At 43.4% G+C, this 20,455-nt stretch overlaps 2 protein-coding genes across 8 annotated transcripts in view; one reads left to right on the top strand and one right to left on the bottom strand.

Moving 5' to 3' along the window:
* tle2b (TLE family member 2, transcriptional corepressor b) overlaps positions 1-4,493 on the top strand; it is an 87,227-nt gene extending 82,734 nt beyond the window's left edge. The window contains exons 17-20 of the mRNA XM_089000432.1: positions 1,429-1,576; positions 1,681-1,831; positions 1,958-2,034; positions 2,725-4,493. Of these exons, the coding sequence (XP_088856558.1) occupies positions 1,429-1,576; positions 1,681-1,831; positions 1,958-2,034; positions 2,725-2,832 (484 nt within the window). The 3' untranslated portion in view covers positions 2,833-4,493. The remainder of the gene's footprint in view (positions 1-1,428; positions 1,577-1,680; positions 1,832-1,957; positions 2,035-2,724) is intronic.
* Positions 4,494-4,664: 171 nt separating this feature from the next.
* The window catches only part of tle2a (TLE family member 2, transcriptional corepressor a), a 50,791-nt gene continuing 35,000 nt past the window's right edge, over positions 4,665-20,455 (bottom strand). For 4 of the 7 annotated variants that reach the window (XM_089000981.1, XM_089000985.1, XM_089000987.1 and 1 more), the window contains 14 exons: positions 20,101-20,302; positions 18,034-18,050; positions 13,317-13,415; positions 11,965-12,009; positions 11,714-11,875; positions 10,100-10,226; positions 9,132-9,343; positions 8,778-8,857; positions 8,253-8,502; positions 7,916-8,163; positions 6,282-6,429; positions 6,033-6,183; positions 5,420-5,496; positions 4,665-5,326 (listed from right to left, as the gene is read on the bottom strand). In XM_089000981.1, coding sequence (XP_088857107.1) covers positions 5,219-5,326; positions 5,420-5,496; positions 6,033-6,183; positions 6,282-6,429; positions 7,916-8,163; positions 8,253-8,502; positions 8,778-8,857; positions 9,132-9,343; positions 10,100-10,226; positions 11,714-11,875; positions 11,965-12,009; positions 13,317-13,415; positions 18,034-18,050; positions 20,101-20,302 — 1,926 coding nt within the window. In that variant the 3' untranslated portion in view covers positions 4,665-5,218. The remainder of the gene's footprint in view (positions 5,327-5,419; positions 5,497-6,032; positions 6,184-6,281; positions 6,430-7,915; positions 8,164-8,252; positions 8,503-8,777; positions 8,858-9,131; positions 9,344-10,099; positions 10,227-11,713; positions 11,876-11,964; positions 12,010-13,316; positions 13,416-18,033; positions 18,051-20,100; positions 20,303-20,455) is intronic. The other 3 variants (XM_089000984.1, XM_089000986.1, XM_089000988.1) reach the window with 1 other exon arrangement.

Genomic DNA, 20,455 nt, shown 5'->3' with positions numbered 1-20,455 from the left:
TTTTCGCCACCCCCTTTCTTTAAGTTCGGACGTGGTTTGTTATCAAGTGGAGTAGTTTTGCTATGATGGGACTGGAAAAGACCCCACCACAGGCTAATATTAAAGGACAACCGACGCCCCCGGACAAGTTGTGTCCATAATTTGTAAAATGGCTTCAAATGACTTCTACTGAGCGTATTTTACAAAGATACCACCGCATATAGCTATATTTTACGTTTTAAGACTCGCGCTGAATATTCAGGAAGTCTTGTTTTTGAGTTGGTGACGAGTCCGTACGTGACATCACTAAAGGAACGCCCCTGACCGAAAAAAGACACATTGTCGCAGTCCTTCCATCACGTCAATGTATTTTGCTGTACTTGTTTGGTCTGGGGACCTCGTGTTGCACCCTAAAGCCACCAGAAGAGGGCGTCCAAGCTCCATATAAGGAATTTATCAGCCTGTGGAAACGGAGGTGGCCACAGGAGGTCGCCATTTGGTGCCTCTTTTTTTGTGATCCATTTCCCCCCAATAATGCCTCAGAATTGGCACAAATAAATTCTTTAATCGATTGCAAACATGTATATTTTCCTCTTCAGAACTATTTGAATCATATTCATAACTGGATATGTAACAAGAAAGCATATTCTCCGAATCTGAAGCCATTGTTTTGATTCTACAGCAATGCAAGACATCTTGGCGTGACGTCACGAACTGGGGGTGGGACTTTCAGAAAATGCCCAATTCGCAGCTCAATTTTTTGCAGATTTTGGACACTAAGTCATTTTTATTGGTGTTTTGCATTTGACTAAAAATATCATACTGTGTGTTTTGGGTATTTTAGATGCTATAAAACGTTTTTTTGATGTCAGTTAAAAAACAAAAAAGTGACGTCGGTTGTCCTTTAAGGCTTATTTAGTAGAAAATTATGATTTATGGGGACCTGGGAACGGATTATTCTCATTTTAATGGTTTCTTATGGGAAATAAATGTTCGGCAGACTAACTTTTCACCTTACACACACTTTCTGAGAACCAATTAAGTTCGTGAGCTGAGGTATCACTGTATTTGTCTACCGTATTTTCCACACCATAAGGCTTATATAATTATTATAAGGCATACCCCCAATGAATGGCGCATCGGATTATAAGGCGTTCCTTCAATAAATGATATGTTTATGGGCAGGATTTTGCCATAATGTTCTTTTTTATGTCAAAACACGAAAATTGACATTGCAAAATAGTAGTAGTAGTGGAGGCGGCGGCTGCTGACAATAATTGCGAGACCTGTTATGGCTCAATATGACTTTATATATAAGGCCCTTCAAATGATAAAGTGCAGGGTCATCTTTGGCCGAAAATGAGGAAGCCTTTTGGGTGCGCCTTATACACGAGGGAAAATACGCTATTTCATGTTTTGAATGCGTATTATTTGTGTTTGTGTGCGCAGACAGTTCCAGGGCCACACGGACGGAGCGAGCTGCATCGACATCTCCAACGACGGCACCAAGCTGTGGACGGGGGGCCTGGACAACACGGTGCGCTGCTGGGACCTCAGGGAAGGGCGCCAGCTGCAGCAGCACGACTTCACCTCACAGGTGCGCCGTCGCTTGTCGCTAGGCAGACTTGGCGGCGATGGGTGGTGGGGGGGGGGGGTCTGCGTTTCCAGTCTTAACCCTGATCCAAACGTCGCCGGCGGCAGATCTTCTCGCTGGGTTACTGTCCAACGGGCGAGTGGCTGGCGGTGGGGATGGAGAGCAGCAACGTGGAAGTGCTCCACGTGTCCAAGCCCGACAAGTACCAGCTGCACCTTCACGAGAGCTGCGTCCTCTCCCTCAAGTTCGCCTACTGCGGTCAGCACCTCCGCCCTGAAAGCTCAATGCAGGCACCACAAATGTTCTGCACTTGCTTAACTCTGACAGCCAAATGTCAAATTCTTTTCTTCCATTGTATTTGATTAAATGTCTTTTTGCTTTCAGGCAAGTGGTTTGTGAGCACGGGCAAAGACAACCTGCTCAATGCGTGGAGGACCCCGTATGGTGCCAGCATCTTCCAGGTGACTTTCCTTTATTTCAAAAGCAAGACGAACACTCATCCAGAGCGAGGCAGAGAGAGTGTTTGGTTGTGATGAGTCAGCACATTGCATTGGATTTCATTCATCAGTCATTCTCTCTCTCTCTCATCGCTCTCGGTCTGATTCTCTCTCTCTCTTTCTCTGACTCTCTCCCTCACCCTCTCACTTTGATTCTCCCTCTCATCTCACTTTCTCCCCTGATTTTTTTCTCTTGCTCTCACTAATTTTCTTTCTCTTTCTCTCTCTCTCTCATCTCACTCTCACTGATTTTTCTCTGATTTTCCTCTGTCTCTCTCTCTGATTCTCTTTCTCTCTCTCTCTCTCTCTCCCTATTTCTCCACCCCTCTCTCACCTTGTCTCCCTTTCTCTCTCTCTCTCTCTTCTCTCTCTCTCTCTCTCTCTCTCTCTCTCTCTCTCTCGCTGTCTCTCTCTCGCTGTCTCTCTCCCCCTCTCTCTTTCTCCTTCTCGCTCTCACCCTCTGACTCCCTCTGTCTCCCCACTCTCTTTCCCTTTCTCTCTTCCTTTCTCTCTCTCTCACTGTCTCTCTCCCCCTCTCTCTTTCTCTTTCTCTCTCTCTGTTTCTCTCTCTGTCACCCTCTCACTCCCTCTCTGTCTCCCCTCTCTTTCTCTTTCTCTCTTCCTTTCTCTCTCTCTGTCTTTGTACTCATGCAGTCCAAGGAGTCGTCGTCGGTGCTGAGCTGCGATGTATCCCCAGATGACAAGTACATCGTGACAGGATCGGGGGACAAGAAGGCCACCGTATACGAGGTGGTCTACTGAGAGGGCGGACATTCGTATTTTCATTGCCGTGACAACCGATCACCCATCCCATAATACCATGGAAGCCTCCTTTCGTTGTATACTTTTATCAGCAAGAGCGGGAAGAGAATTACATTGTTCGTGAAAAAAGGACAAATATTAGGGGACGGGGATGTTTTTCTTTTGATAATTAATTAAAAGAGCTAACATAACCAATTTATGCTTCTGGGTGATACGAAACCACACACCCAACACAAATACTACAATATGAACTCATGACACTTGATTTCATTTTTATAAAGTAACATCGCAAACTTTTGGTGCGGAGAGAGAATGTAAATGAAAAGGCTGCCTAAGGAGGCCTGTTTCCTAATTAAGAGCTCAGCAAAGGAAAGGAAGCCCCTCCCATTCCCGCCTCCCCCAAGACCAGCACTGATAGAGCACACCGTCGATTCATTAGCCGCACGCGCACTCACGGGAGGCTGTAATGAGGCCCGCACCACGCCATTCCCTACCCCGCCCGCCGTGAGGTGTCACAAGCTCGGGGAAGCTCCCACGTCACCACCGGGGGCACGCGACGACCCGGCTTCCCCGCTTCTTATCTTTTATTTCCTTCCGAGGACGTCTAATGAGCAACACCGTGTTCTCCTGCCAGCCAACAGAAGTGCACACCTCCCCCCAACTCGTCGACCCCCTCCTCACACCTTACCACACGTATTGCATCCATATCATTGACAATGTTGTACTTTTTTTCCAAAGTTCTTCTGTTCATTTATTTTGAATGTCGGTCTAAAATGACTTACAAGTTGCCGGGAAGATTTTTTTTCATCCCTTGAAGTAGTTTCCGCTGTTCATTTCTTTCACAAGTGCGTATCTGGTCAGCCGTTGTACTAAAATCGCAATTGCTCGTCACAAAACGGGTAGGAAAAATATACTTGAAGTTAGAACCGCTTTCGACATGAACAAGTGTACTGATGGAAATAATGAAAGTTAGAAGTAATCAACCAACACTTGAATTTTTCAACTATAGCGTGTCCAAAATTTCCTGGTGTCAAACTGGCAAAATTTGAAAAGTGAATTCTGTGATTCGACATCACTTTCGAGTGCCTCGTGATGCTTTTGAAAATCCCTGCGATGACACAACGGAATCCTGACCTGCCTCTCAAGAAAAATGGCTAATTTTGGAAAATGTTGCCACCAAATATCTTCTTTTTTTTGTACAATGACGATCTAAACTAATAAAGACAAATCCAATCCAATAAACACTTGAGGGATGACAGTAGCAATCAATTGGGAACTCAGGCCCCATGCACTGATTTTGTTGTTGTTGTTGTTGATTGTTTGTACTTCAAATTTGAAGTACATGCAGAGCATACGAGTCTGACATGTGAACGATGTGGATGCTTTTGCCTGCCTGCCTTTCAGCCACAATGCAAATTCTTTCCCTATTACACACACTCGAGCTGTATGTATGTACAGTATAAGTGTTTGATTACCACGCATTGGCTTTTTTTTCTGTTTTTGTTACAGTTTACAAACTGATGTACAGCTGATGTTTTAATTTGAAAGAGCCGGACAGGCTTTGTCCCACTTTGTGTGTCTTTTCTCCCATGTGTTGTATAAACAAACCAATGCTCACACAATAATAAAAACACATGTTCATCCTTTGAAAGAAGTTCAATTTCAGTTTTCACTCCTTTATATTAATGCCGCTGCTCACCCGCACAAAATACATACAAAATTCTTATCCCGTGACTGTAAGGTGTCCTTGAGAGTTTTGAAAGGCGCCTAGAAATTAAATGTAGTATTATTATTATTCAATTCAACGCACTCCACACAGAATCAAGTGAAGTATGCAAAGTTGTCTTGAGAGAACTTTATTTACAGCCATTTAGAAGCCAGCAAACAACATGTAACCTTGAACATGATGCAGCATATGTTCTTCTGTTGGGTCTCTGGTGGAACCAATGAGTCATGTTTTCTAAACAAACAAAAACACCAAAGCAACAAAAAACGGAAACATTTGATGCTGCGCATTCGGTATTGTCACGTTGTGTCTTTTTCAGAGAATGCACAACCAGGATGAATGTTGGAGATCAGCTCCGCCTAAATGTGGCCGACTTGAGCAGGTTCCAAAGCCGGCTTTCCTTTGTTGCTTTTCATTCTGTCTCCTTGTGGTCCACAAAGTAAAAAAAAAGTTATGTTGCTAATGTTTTATCCACTACAGAGGTTTGATTTTGTTAAAGAAAAAAAACAAAGAAAACATCTTTGGAGGAATCCCACACCTGCTTAGCTATCCACTAACCGGCTTTCTCGGAGTGTTTAAAAAAACACTTTGGAGTCATTCTTTGCCAAACAAATGGAAAAAAAGTAGTCGAGTTTTCCACGGGTGCTTTGATGACCTCATTCAGTAGATGACTTCGTAGACTGTGGCCTTCTTGTCCCCTGAGCCCGTCACAATGAACTGGTCGTCAGGGGAGATGTCGCAGCTCAGCACGGATGAAGACTCCTTGGACTGAGCACACAAACGCACACACAGTAAGTCTATTTGGAAATTTCACCTGAAATATTGGGAGGCTGTTTGAAGCAGCGGTTGCGCGAGGGTCACCTGGAATATGCTGGAGCCGTATGGTGTCCGCCAGGCGTTCAGCAGGTTGTCTTTGCCGGTGCTCACAAACCATTTACCTGCAGGGGTCATGCACGAGCACAACATTAGGAGCGGGTCCAAGCTTACCGTCGATGAAGATGGCAATGCAATTGTACAAATAATTGTTTCTGGTCACAAAGAAAAAGTGTCATTTTAAAATATATATATATATATTTTTTTTTAAACAGAAATCAACAGAGAATTTGATACAGAGCAATATTTAAACATATTGGAGAGAGAGAGAGCGAGAGAGAGCCACAGAGAGACAGAGAGAGAGGGAGACAGAGAAACGCAGATAAAGAGACAGAGAGAGAGACACACACACACCCACACACAGAGACGCAGAGAGATTGACAGATTGAGAGACAGAGCGAGAAACAGACACAGAGAAAGGGAGACACAAAGAGAGAGACACATAGACAGAGAGACAGAGAGAGAGAGAGACACACACAGACAGAGAGATAGAAACAGACACAGAGAGAGAGAGGGAGACACAAAGAGAGAGAGACACAGAGAGAGAGTTTGGAATTTAGGCCTCAAGCCTGCATTGAGCTTTCAGGGCGGAGGCGCTGACCGCAATAGGCGAACTTGAGGGAGAGGACGCAGCTCTCGTGAAGGTGCAGCTGGTACTTGTCGGGCTTGGACACGTGGAGCACTTCCACGTTGCTGCTCTCCATCCCCACCGCCAGCCACTCGCCCGTCGGACAGTAACCCAGCGAGAAGATCTGCCGCCGGCGACGTTTGGATCAGGGTTAAGACTGGAAACGCAGACCCCCCCCCACCCGTCGCCGCCAAGTCTGCCTAGCGACAAGCGACGGCGCACCTGTGAGGTGAAGTCGTGCTGCTGCAGCTGGCGCCCTTCCCTGAGGTCCCAGCAGCGCACCGTGTTGTCCAGGCCCCCCGTCCACAGCTTGGTGCCGTCGTTGGAGATGTCGATGCAGCTCGCTCCGTCCGTGTGGCCCTGGAACTGTCTGCGCACACAAACACAAATAATACGCATTCAAAACATGAAATAGCGTATTTTCCCTCGTGTATAAGGCGCACCCAAAAGGCTTCCTCATTTTCGGCCAAAGATGACCCTGCACTTTATCATTTGAAGCGCCTTATATATAAAGTCATATTGAGCCATAACAGGTCTCGCAATTATTGTCAGCAGCCGCCGCCTCCATTTCACCCCGCATAGGAGTACAGACACTCCCCTACATACAAACATTGGAGTTACGAACAACGGTACATGCGAACAATTTTGCGGGTACAGATGCTCCCCAACTTATGATGATTAGAATTACAAAAAATGGTGCATACGGACATTTTTGCAGGTATTGTATGTCAAAAAATGTTTGGACAGAGATGCCGTAAGTTAGATTTTGTATTGCGTGGCTTTTTCTGGCCGAGCTCGCTTCCGATTGGCTGCGTGCTGTGTTTCACGCACAGACACATTGAAGGTTTCAAGGGCTGGATGTTTGTGCGATGGACACCAATACTGTGCTGAAGTGTTGCCAATGAGTTCAGGCCCCGGTCCGCCGAGCTCGGTTATGATTGGCTGCGTAGAGTATTTGGGCGCTGAGGAAATCCCTCTTCCTAGTTGACACTCCAGGAGGAGGTGATGCATAACAAAAAGTAATGGCTGCTTGCACGTAATTCAGCAATTACGTGCCAGGAGCTTCAGTAATGGCTTACTGAAGCTGCTGGCAAAGATATGTTGTCCTACTACAGTAGGTGTAAATTTATTTTACAACTGTTGGAGCGTCTGTGTTTAATACTTGCCCGTTCAGTGTTGGACTTAAACATACATTCCATACAAAATATAGAACTGAAGCAACTTACAACCAAATTCGCCTTATGAACGACTGCTTGTAAGGTAGGGAGCGTCTAATGGCGTTTCATTTCGGTAATCTCTTAAAAGTCCGTCACCAGGCAGATTTCTTTTCTCGATTTTGCCATAATTTTCCGTTTTTGGCATAATGATTAGAAATGGAAAATTGGGCGATTGTTTTTGTATTTAGTGTCTCAATAAATAAATAAATAAATACGTTTATTTCTGAAATGTTTAAGGCATAATTATTTTACAAAAAGAAGGTTGGTATTCTCAGAAACATTATTATATTGTGATCAACTCTGATAAAACCCTGGCATATTTTTCAGATCATAAAAATGCAGAGAATACCGACCACACATGATACTCTTCTGCAATTTATATTTTTGTGTTTGACATAAAAAAAGAAAAATAATGGCAAAATCATGGCCATAAATATGTCATTCATTCGAAGTGCACCTTATAATTCGATGCACCTTATTAGTGGGGATTTTTGTTGTTGTTAATAAACCATTATAATAATAATATATAATTATAATAATGATACAAGTCATATAGTGCGGAAATTATGGTAAACAAATCAAGGCAAAAAAAGCGCTATACGTTCTGGGCTTTCGAATGTTGTGGGTCAAGTTTGTTACCTGACGAGCGTCTGGTTGTGCAGGTCCCAGACGACAATGTTTCCGTCGCTGCAGCAGGAGAAGCACACCTTGTTGTCGGGCGAGATGGCCAAGGCGTAGCAGGCGGGCGCCGAGGACGTCAGCTCGGCTTTGATGCGAGGGGTGGGCGTGGCCAAGTCCCAGATGGACAGCGTGCTGGCCTCGCCGCCCACGATCAGCGTGCGCCCATCCGACAGAAGCTTGCACGAGCGGATGTAGTTATCGCGGTTCTGATTGGATGACAGAGGGAGAGATTTGGTATCATTTTAAAAAGTCAAGAAAATATGCAGTCTCGTTACGTATTGTAAAGGGGACGGACCAGGCAGTCGAGCTGCGCCATGGGACTCTTGCTGCCGGGCTGGCTGATGTCCCAAACCTTGACGCAGCCTTTGCCCCCCGTGTAGACGTGGCGGGTGGAGGTGCTGATGGTGACGGCGCACACCACCTCGCCGTGGCTCAGGCTGTGGATCTGCCGCGCGTGGCGAGGGATGCCCGGCCCCAGCAGGGCGTCCGGGGGGAAGGGCACCGGCTGCATCTGACCGTCCGCGCTCACGTGGAACGAGTAAGCCCTGCAAAACACGCAGTGGGGAATTAGCGGGGTGAAATTGTCACCTCGCTAGCCAGATAGCCAGACTGCTACTGGATAGCTAGCTAGATAGCTATCGGGATAGCGACCCAGCTAGCCAGATGCCAATAAATAGCAAATAGCTAGCTAGGTAGTATTGTAGCGAGGGGGAGGCGGGGCCAAGGAGGTCCCAACGCTACTGCCCACATTATGAGACCACATTGCCCTGCTACGACACTCTAGAAATGAAACCATTCGGCTGAATAATGGAACACTTACGGTTTCCCAGAGGCGGCCGACTGCAGGCTGGCAGGCAAGCCGGGCACTCGCATGTGAGGGTGCGGCGACTCGTACCCCACCTGTGCATCAAAACAAAGTTAGAGAGCTCAAATGACTTGAAGAAGCAAAGCTAGATTTGGCGATTGATGCAGTTTTTTTCTGTCGATGGCGCCGTCTTCTTGTCAAGGGACTATTTACTGTCTGATGGGGTGAAATGAGGCGCTTCATTTGACAATAGTCAAATGCTTTGCCACCGTCTATGAGCCATTGAAAGCCGTTTGTGGCCGAGACGTCAATCCTAAATGGATTTAAGATAGGAAGGAACCTCTCTAATGGCATATTACAGGTACTCACCACTGGGGAGCGTCCATAACCCGCCGCCGCCGCCGCAGCAGCGGCAGCCGCCGCCGCTCCGTTCATCTGCGGGGAGACCAGGTGGAGGCCGGCGCCATAGGCTGCCGCTGCTGCCGCCGCGGGCAAGTCGCCGTTAACCCCGGAAAGGGGCAAGCCGAAAGCCCCCGGGGGGTACGGTCCCTGGACGACCAAGGGATTCCTCAGACCAAGAGCTGTGGACAAGACATGGCAGTTATCTCGCATGATGACGCTTTGGCTTTTAAATTGAGAGACACGAAGCAGTGCCAGAACACGAGTGCCCCCTGCTGGGCATCCTCCCCTGGAGAAAGAGTTGATAGCAGCAATGGAGAGTGTGTGCATGTGTTAAACGGTGCTGACAGGAGATGACAGGAGGAAAGAGAGGCGCACACCATCGATGTATGCTCATGATGAAGTAATCATTCAGGGCCGCTAATCTTTTCATTCAGTCCATCTTGGCCCACGGAAGCTTATTAAAATCCCGTCTGCGGATGGCTTGCGGCGGGGGAAACACTAAGGCTAACTCCAAAGTTAATACAAATGCTAACGCTAATTGTTTGCTGTTTTAGCATTAGATTAGATTAGCCTTTATTTGTCTCACAGTGGAGAAATTTACATTTCTCAGCAGCAAAAACAATTTTGTCACAGCAATTCAAGGGTGGGCCAAAAGTGGGTCGACACTTTTCAATATTTAAAAAAACAAACAATTTGAATAGGGACGAAGCAGGACTGCGAGTCCACCATTTACGACCGGGATTTCATTTCTATAACAGCAACGTGATGTGAATTTGAGCCTCCTCCCTTAACTTTCATCACACACCAAATGTATTTTGGGGTAATCCGCCTGTGCTACATTCAAAATTAGGTAGCAATCGGATAAAATCGCAACAAGACATTTGTTTTTATGGGACCAGTTAAAGAAAAAAAAAAGGCCTTTGGTGGTGTCTCACCTAGCGGGTCAACACCAGGCTTGCCAGGGATGGGTCTGAACTGTGGTGGTCCACTCGGTCCAGGGGTATTTGATTCTTGCGACATTGGCGTGCCCGGCTTCATACCTGGAGTGCTGGACTTTTCTCTCTGCAGAGGAAGAAATCATCTTAGTTAAGAGGCTGCCGACGATGGCAGAGTGTACCACGGCTTTAGCTCACCCGACCAGCGACATCTAAAATTGATATACAGTGATACCTCGGTTTACAAACCCCTTGGCTTACGATCTTTTCGGTTTACGAACGTTAAATTTATGAACATTTTACCTTGGCATACAAACTTTTTTCGTAGCTGCCTCAATGAATGATGTGTCGTTCGCGAACGAGCCCGTTCTTCTAACAACAAAATGGCAGTTTTTCTCCTCGATTTCCCGCCCCCAGTCGTCGGTTAAAGCCACGTGATTGGTCAAGAACGCAGCAGTGAGTGGAGGTGGTTTCAACATTAAAGAGACAGGCAGTCGACAGTGAGAGAGTTTCAACTCTGATAGTTCAAAGTCAGAGTGTAGACTGCAAGGTTAAAATATCCCATCAATCAGGCTCCACAAACAACCCGCACAAGCCATCTGTACACTTGATGCAAAAAGCTATCAACCCAGCTAAACAGAACACAATTGATGAGGAACTAGATAAAATTATCACAAAGAAAGCACCTCCAAGGGATCACTCCTCAAGATGGTGAAAGAAGAAGGTTACGTTCCTCATCAAGTGCTTAATGCTGATGAAACCGGCTACTCCATTCCGTCAAACCATCAACGACCATCACAAAGGTAACTAAAAAGACTTTATCATACAGTACAGTTTATTTCTTCAATTGTAATACCATAGCACATTTATTATACATAAAATAAGGTGCATTTTGTGTAGTTTTAAGGCTTAGAAAATTAGAAAGTAGAAAATTATGTTTTATGGGGACCTGGGAACGGATTATTCTTATTTTAATGGTTTCCTATGGGAAATTAATTTTTGGCATACATATTTTTCACCTTACACAATCAATCTGGGAACCAATGAAGTTCACAAGCCAAGGTATCACTGTACTGATTCAAGATAAGAACACTCCGATTTTTGTATCAGATTTTAGGAAGGGAAACATTCTACGGACTAAGGAGACAAAAGAGGTATATTTTGTAAGGTTTGCAGCCTGTTAAATCTGGCATAACAATATCTAAGTTAATATCTAAGATGGTGTGGGGCTGCTTGGCTCCTCCAGGACCGGGATGCCTTGGCTGTTTTCGCAATTACTGCATCAAAACCCAACATAAATTCGGTGTGTTCAAATATACCAGAATATATCTGATTTAAAAAGAAGACGAAGGAATAAATTTGTCTTATGGGCATGAAAAAGATGCATTACAATTTATTGCAAATGGTTGATTATTATTGCTGACTACAGTTTTGCCCCTCATAAGAATCATGATTTAGAAATTGCTTTTGGTTTATTCATCATCTGTGTGAGATAAAAATCACAATGCCGTTTAAAAATGAGTATCTACACAGCAATGAACCACAAATTGTAGCAATGACTATTTTCCTACAATTTTTCAGGGCTTTTCCCTAATATCCAATTCAACGCGCTACCTGCGTGGGTTCCTTTCCCCGAGACGGTGACGCGGCGCTACTGGAGGACGCCAGTGAGGTGGGGCTGGCCTGCGGGGGGACTTCCTTGCGTGAGGGAGGCATCTTGTCCAGGCCGTTTTCCCGGGATGAGTAGGACTGCACACTGCGGGGTGATGACGGGTCCTGCGTTGTCAGAGTGCGGAGAGATTGAGCATACTGGTCAAAGTTGTCAAATAACGGTTATTTAAAATTGCGGCATGGCATGCACACACCTCGTCAACCACCAAGTTATCATCGCTTTTATCTGCATCGCTGCCCTGCGATAGGAAGCAAAGTAGAGAGGAAAAAAATGGGTGACAAAATTCACATACAATCATTCTCTTTTCATTTTCATTAAAAAAATCCAACGGTAAAGAAGGTGCCGCTGAACCGCTTGTATGTTGCGAAATAAACGTCGCACTAAGAGTAGTTCATTATGATTTGGTGCGGGCCAACTACTGTATTTTCAGAGTTATAATTACACAAAAACTGATGATGTGCCTTATAATCTTGTTCGCTATATATACGGAATGCACTGATAAAGTGAGCTTTAGGTGTTTATTTTTGTGTTTTTACAGTAGAACAAGGTTGGTCGTATTGTGAATATGGACATTAACGTGTGAACAACATTGAGTTATTATGCTATTGCTTTACAGTTAGTATTTGAATTATTATTGTTATCGTCTTTCACTACTACAACTGCTACTATATTGTGATTACAGTTACATTTAATTTACAGGAACAGCATCACCCATTTTTTATGTGTTTAACGAATGGAGGAAATGTGCCCCTCCACAACGTGATATAAATGTCGCAATGTTATACTATTGCGGTTGTTAAACGACAAACTGTGTCACGAAAATACGAGTCCTGCACCTCTGAGAAAATAATAAAACAATTGTTTATTTTGAGACTGAATGGAGTTGAAATGAAGCACCTTATATGGGATGCGTATGTGGAACTGTCGCAGCTTGGAATTGAAGCGGATTTGCGTGGGATGAGAGACAGTGTGTTTTTGTCAATGGATGCGACAGCTCTGTGTTTGCTTTCAACATTTAGCTTGTAGCAGACGTGCACATTTCACCATGACATCGCTGATCTACTGGTGAAAAAGAGACTTTGATCCTCTCCTCTAATCTTTTGTGTTGTGTCACATTATTTGCTATTTAGTTGTTTATGTTTTTTGACTTCAAGATAGCGCCGCGAGAGTGGCTGCCTGTACAGCAGCTCCTGAATTGTTTTTCTACTTCGTCCTTTCCTTTCCCATTACTTTCATCACTTTGCTGCTGTGAAATGTAAATTGCTCCAGTGCCCAGTGCGAGACCAATAAAGGCTAATCCGATCGAGGCAATCCATGGGAAAGGTTTTAAAATGTCATTCGTTGAAGGTGCGTCTGATGTTGTGGAAAATACGTTAATTATTATTTCATAAAAAGTCACAGATTTTGAAACGAAAACAGCTCAAAATGAAATTGACATCCTATTCTCGCAATTGTGCTATCGTATATGTATCGACCAGTTTAAATCAAGTCCGACAACCAAAATGGATTCAGAAGTTGAGTGGTACAGAGCGCGGGCAAGCTCACATAGTCCGTCATGAACTCTTTCTCGTCAGCTTTCCTCTTTTTGCCATTGCTGAGGTAGTCTGCTGCAGGACGACCTTTGTCCCCATTGGAAAGGGAGCTCTGTGGGGTGGGGGTGGAGGGAGCAAAGGACGGGAGCGACAGAGAAGAGGACATTTAGAGGATGACGATGAGGTGAGAGTGACCGCCATGAATCATCGAAAAAGACTCATAAACTGCGGACGGACGCAGAAATTATTTCTATTATATATATATATATATATATATATATATATATATATATATATAGTAAAGTCTCGTTATATCGATATCGGATATATCGATAGTCCCGGTTATATCGATATTTTTTCGGACTCCCTTGAATATCGATATAACGAGACTTTACTATAATATATATATATATATATATATACATATATATATATATATATACACACACACAGTAAAGTCTCGTTATATCAATATCGGTTATATCGATAGTACCGCTTATTACGATACTATTTCTATGAACACAAGGAGAAAATTACATGCGCGCAGGGTCGGATATATCGATAGTCCCGGTTATATCGATATTTTTTCGGACTCCCGAGAATATCGATATTGAGACTTTACTGTGTATATATATATATATATATATATATATATATATATATATATTATTTATTATTACAGTAAAGTCTCATTATATCGATATCTGTTATATCGATAGTACCGCTTATTACGATACTATTTTCATTTCCCTTGCACATTTCTAGTCTTTTTATGTATAATTAGTACCGTTTAGTACGTTACCCGGTTATGACGATAATCCCGTTATTACGGTGCTCCTTTTCATCCCCCGCCGGCCATTTTTGTTGTTTATATCGATATATCCGTCGCGCCATTGGTCAACTTGGTCACGTGTCTTGTTACGTGAGCCGCCATCGGTCGCGCCATTGGTCGACTTGGTCACATGAGCCGCCATCGGTCGCGCTATTGGTCGACTTGGCCGTGTGACTTTGTCACGTGACACGCCATCGGTCGCGCCATTGGTCAACTTGGTCACGTGTCTTGGTTACGTGTGACGCCATCAGTCGCGCCATTGGTCGACTTGGTCAGGTGACTTGGTTACGTGCCCAGCACCCGTGTAGCAGAGCCATTTTCATTTTCAGACGCCAGCTCGTGTGTAGCAGACGAGATTGAAGTGTTTGTGTTAAAAGGTAAAAATGGGAAGCAGAAGAAGATTGATGACTTTTTTAAATTGTATACATAATACAGTAAGATGCAAGCGTTGCAGTTTCCCTGTTGTGTTATGTACATGCCCACTGTACTGTATATGAATGCAATCGTTTTTTGCAACAATGTTTCTTGTTTTGTCTGCTGAAGCGCGATGATTTTGAAAATTATTAACATTCCATACTGTGTATTAAAGGACAGCCGATGTCACTTTTTATTCAAATGCAAATAAAAATGACTTCACGCCAAGACGTCTTGCATTGCTTGTGAATCCAAACAATGACTTCAGATTCGGATAATATGCTTTCTTGTTACACATCCAGTTATGAATATGTTTCAAATACACTGTAGTTCTGAAGATTAAAGCATACATGTTTACAATCAGTAAAGAATTATATGTGCCATTTTGAGGCAACATTGGGGGAACATCTCTCACCCAAAAAAAAGGGAGCTAATGGCCAGCTCCGTTTCTTATATGGCGCTTGGCTGCCCTCTTTTGGCGGCTTTTGTTTAATGCAGTTCGGCGCAGGATCGGATATATCGATAGTCCCGGTTATATCGATATTTTTTCGGACTCCCTTGGATATCGATATAACGAGACTTTACTGTATATTATTTTTAGCAGGAATTATTTTTATTTATGCCATCTCATCTTATTCAATTATGTCTTTTCAGTGTTGCTATCCTGAGTTGACCCTGACCACGTCAAAAAGATTTTAAAATACTAGACTTTGGACAACAGGCTATTTCATAATCTTGAAAATGTACTTTTAATGGCTTGTGTATAAATAGTTGAGTGTCTGCGCAGCCATCAACAAACAACCTATAAACAACCGAGTTAAAGGACAGCCGACACCGTTTTTTTGTTTCCTAACTGACATCAGAAAAACGTTTTATAGAATCTAAAATACCCAAAACACGCAAGCTGATATTTTTAGTCAAATGAAAAACACCAATAAAAATGACTTAGTGTCCAAAAATTACTTCAAAATGAAACCGGAAATGACCAGTTTCAGAAGGTTCCGTCCCCTTGTTCGCGACGTCACGCCAAGACGTCTTGCCTTGCTCGAGAATCAAAACAATGGCTTCAGATTCGGAGAAGATGCTTTCGTGTTACTCATCCAGTTATGAATATGATTCAAATAGTTCTGAACAGGAAAGCATAAATGTTTGCAATCGATTAAAGAAGTAATTGCGTGTCATTTTGAGGCATCTGGACTGAAATGTAGCGTCCCAGAAAATGCACAAGATGACGCCCAAGCTCCGTTGGAAATGGGCTGATTTGTCTGCTGGGAATTTGTGTCAGCTTGTATCAAATAGTAGTCTTGGTGCAACACACGATTCACCATCGCGTTATTTTGGTGTTTTCCTTCTAATTTCGCCATCAACACGGATCAACACGAAGTTTTCAGACCAAACAAGGTAAAGTACTGTACTGTAAAATGCATTGTGTGTCGCTTTCTCGGTCAGTAACAATACCTACCGTGACATCACGGTAGGTATCGTCACGGTTGTCCTTTAAAGGATAACCGACGTCTCCGGACAAGATGTGTCCATAATTTGTAAAATGGCTTGAAATGACTTCTACTGAGCGTATTTTACAAAGATTCCACCGCATATAGCTATATTTTACCTTTTAAGACTCGCGCTGAATATTCAGGAAGTCTTGTTTATGAGTCGGTGACGAGTCCGTACGTGATGTCACTAAAGGACCGCCCCTGACTGTAAAAAAAGACGCATTGTAGCGGTCCTTCCATCACGTCAATGTATTTTGCTGTACTTGTTTGGTCTGGGGATCTAGTGTTGCACCCAAAAGCCGCCAGAAGGCCAGAAGAGGGCGTCCAAGCGCCATATAAGGGATATATCAGCCTGTGGAAACGGAGGTGGCCACAGGAGGTCGCCATTTGGTGCCTCTTTTTTGGGTGAGAGATTTCCCCCCGAATGTTGCCTCAAAATGGTACAAATAAATTATTTAATCGATAGCAAACATGTATGCTTTCCTCTTCAGAACTATTTGAATCATATTCATAACTGGATGAGTAGCAAGAAAGCATATTCTCCAAATGTGAAGCCATTGTTTTGATTCACAAGCAATGCAAGACGTCTTGGCGTGATGTCACGAACTGGGGGCGGGACTTTCTGAAAATGCCCAATTCGCAGCTCAATTTTTTGCAGATTTTGGACACTTTAAGTCATTTTTATTGGTGTTTTGCATTTGACTAAAAATATCATACTGCGTGTTTTGGGTATTTTAGATGCTATAAAACGTTTTTCTGATGTCAGTTAAAAAACAAAAAAGGGACGTCGGTTGTCCTTTAAGCTTTTTTTTGTTGCTGCCTTTCTGCGATTTGGGAAAACCTGCCCTATACTGAACAGCAGATGATTTACTTTCTCACTTGACCTTGACATGATGAGTGAAGGAAGGAACAAATATATTATACAGTATAATATATACAATATACAGTGTCTGAAATAGCGTCTGCCCGGACGCCCAGGGCGTGCAACTTTTCCGCCGGGTGTACAACTTACAAAACGTCTTCGCACGGGTGGCCGACAACGTCTTCAAGAAAAAAAAAGATATTTGTTTTCAAATCAAACGTTTGCTTTATTTAATAAAGCAAACGTTTGAATGAAGATTTCGAAATCAGAATAAATTATTCTGATTTCGTAATCATTCGGTTTGGACATTTTTGAATTTGGGTTTGTTTGGCAATTTGCGTACTCGTCACGGCAACCAATCAGAAGCCTGCTTTGTGCTGCCGTCTTTCCCGAGCATTATAAGGTCGTTCATTTGCATATCGTCTTCCAAAGTAGATGCACAGAAGCTCAGCCCCAGAAGATTCAAAAGAAGCTAACAAAATTTATGACGCTACAAAATGTAAACGTACATTATCCCGTAACTGTAAAGTGTACTGTAAAGTTTTGTATGGCGTTTAGAAATTGAACGCACATTAAAAGCATCTTGGAAAGAAGAATTCACGTGGCTTGTAGCAGACGACGCAACGCAAACATCGCATTGTGGAAAATGACGAAGAATGTATGGACAAATGACCAATTGGAGCAAAATCATCCGCAAGGGATATTTACGATAAATAAAGCAAGGCAGCATTTGTGGTAGGTACATCCTTAATTTAAAAAAATCCTGAATACTTTGCAACAATGGTTTTTTTTTTAGATGAGTCGTCTTGTTTTCTTTGTTTTGTTTTTCAAGTTGTGAAAAATGGGGCAGGCAACTTTATGGCCGGGCAGGCAACTTTTCAGAGTTGTCTGTCTGCCCTGGTGTCCGGCAACTTTTTGTCATGAGTTTCAGACACTGCAATATATTATTAATATACAAATATATTACAAAAACTATTCTGTGAATATAGAATCTGATTGCTTGTTGGGCAGGTCAACATTTTGAAACCTTCCTAAATCCTTCTGACCCAAATCTAGACCACCCCACCCTCAATGCCATGGCGTGTGTGTGTGTATATTTCCATGCTGTGAAATGCTTTGTACTCACTGGTCCTGCTTCGCGGTCTGTTTCCAGGCAGAGATGTTGATGGGCGGCCGCCACCCCAAGAATAAATGCACACAGAAGAAGAAAATATTTGCCATTATATAACAATACTGGATTTCCTTGAAACAGCTTTGCCAAGATGTTACCTCCCTTTGGTTGTCATTGTAAGTCATACACAAGACACTCGGTCCAACTCTAACCATGTGGACACAGGTCATTTGCCCAATTTGAGTTCTTTGGCGAGGACTCAAACTTCACCGCCTTGACCAAAACATAAATTCTGTCTGATTTTTGTATCACCCCCTCTGTATTGTGTACATGGTCCATATTTAGTAGCAATTAAATTCAATTGCTACGAGAGAGGTTTATTTTGGAAAAGATCCTGGAAAATTAGACAAAATGGCTACTTTTAACCAAAATGGCTGACTTTGATACTTTTATTAATTGACTAAACAAATATTAAAATTAAATTTAAAAAACTTACATGCATGAGTATGGTAAATTTCACCCTACTGTCTTATCATTAATATTTCAGATTTTCTGTGATATCTACCTTATCAATGAGTTCACAGTAGAGCAACAAAATACTATACAAAAATAAGTTAGGAAACAAATAGCAAAACTGCATACAGTGGAACCTTGGCTTACAAGCTTAATTGGTTTCCAGACAGAGTGTGTAAGGCGAAAAGAAGTGTATCCCAAAAATTAATTCCCATAGGAAACCATTAAAATGAGACTAATCCGTTTCCAGGTCCCCATGAAACATAATTTTCCACTTTCTAATTTTCTAAACCTTAAAACTACACAAAATATACTTTAATTTATGTATAATAAATGTGCTATAGTATTATGATTAAAGAAATAAACTGTACTGTACAAAAAAGTCATTTTATTTACCTTTGTGGTGGTCGTTAATGGCTTGATGGAATGGATTGTCCGGTTTCCTCAGCATTAAACACTTGATGAGGAACATAGGCTTCTTTCACCATCTTGAGGAATGATCCCTTGTAGGTGCTTTCTCTGTGATAATTGTATCTAGTTCTTCATCAATTGTGATCTGTTTAGCTGGGTTGATAGCTTTTTGCATCAGTGTTCAGATGACTTGTGCGGGTTATTTGTGGAGCCTGATTGATGGGATATTTTAACCTTCCAGTCTACACTCTGCTTTTGAACTGTCAAAGTTGAAATGGGTCGAAATTTCACTGATTTCTATCAATTTTCTCACTATTTCACTTTTGATTTTTTGTTTCCAGCTCTGTCATCTCCCCTTCGTGTGTGTGTTTTCTCACTCTCTCTCTGTCTGCCTGTCTCTTTCATGTTGAACCCCCCCCCCCCCCCCACTACTGGGTTCTTGACCAATCACGTGGCTTTAACCGAAGATGCCATTTTGTTTTTTGGAGAACGGCCTCACTCTCTCTCTGTCTGTCTGTAACCCCATCCCCAACTGCTGCGTTCTTGACCAATCATGTGGCTTTAACCGAAGACTGGGGGCGGGGAATAGAGGACAAAAACAGTGGCCACTATTTTCTTGTTAGGAGAACGGGCTCGTTCGCGAACGACACATTACTCATTGTGGCACCTCCGTGTGTATACCGGAAAATAGTTTGTATGCCAAAGTAAAATTTTCCTAAATGTCACGTTGTAAACCAAAAAGTTCGTAAGCCAAGGGGTTCGTAAACCGAGGTTTCACTGTACTGGCAAATGTCATATCAGAATTGTGACCATGTTTTGTTACCAAATTTCTATCTACGTTCGATATCGTATGATACTGCCGCATGGTGGCAAGGCACACAAACAAGGAGTAGCACAATGTCTTTTGAAATAAAACTAAAAAAAAGTTTATTTAAATTATATTGACCATAATGTTGTCATTATTGCATATTTATATCCTGTATACAATACGTTTGAGGACCATTTATATTGTCAAAGGAAAAAAAAACATGGTCCAGACACGGTATTTGTCGGAGTATTGTTAGAGGGTGGGGGGCAGAGGGTGAAATTTCAATGCTGACCTCAGCGCTAAAGTCAAAGCATCACTTGTCATTCACTTGAAATTCTGCAGTCTGTTACCTCTGTGATGCTCGGCGGCAACTGCGGCCTCGAGGTGAGCCCTTTCATCCTTGGCGGCCAGCTGAGCCCCCAGCGCCCCCGACAAGGCCAACAGTCCAGAGCCCCCCCCCAGCGCCAAGCCGGGATGGGGCAGTCCCGACGGGTGCGGGCCCATCGGCAGACCCTGCGTATGCTGCGAGAGGTGCTGCGCCTGAAGCTGCTGCTGCATGGAGGGCGGGGAAGGGGGAGGAAGACACGGGTGACTTATAGGTGCTTCCCGGAGGAGGGGGTGAAGTCCAGAGCAGGAAAGCAGGAAGTACAGTGGGAGAAATGCACAAGTCAGGGCAGTGGGCCTAACAGGGGAGGGGGGGGGATC

The sequence above is a fragment of the Hippocampus bargibanti genome, linkage group LG07, assembly GCF_051943395.1.
Source record: "Hippocampus bargibanti isolate YZ-2025 linkage group LG07, ASM5194339v1, whole genome shotgun sequence".
Classification (NCBI taxonomy): domain Eukaryota; kingdom Metazoa; phylum Chordata; class Actinopteri; order Syngnathiformes; family Syngnathidae; genus Hippocampus; species Hippocampus bargibanti.
Note: the sequence above shows the minus strand (reverse complement) of the source record. Positions and strands in the feature narration are given on the sequence as shown.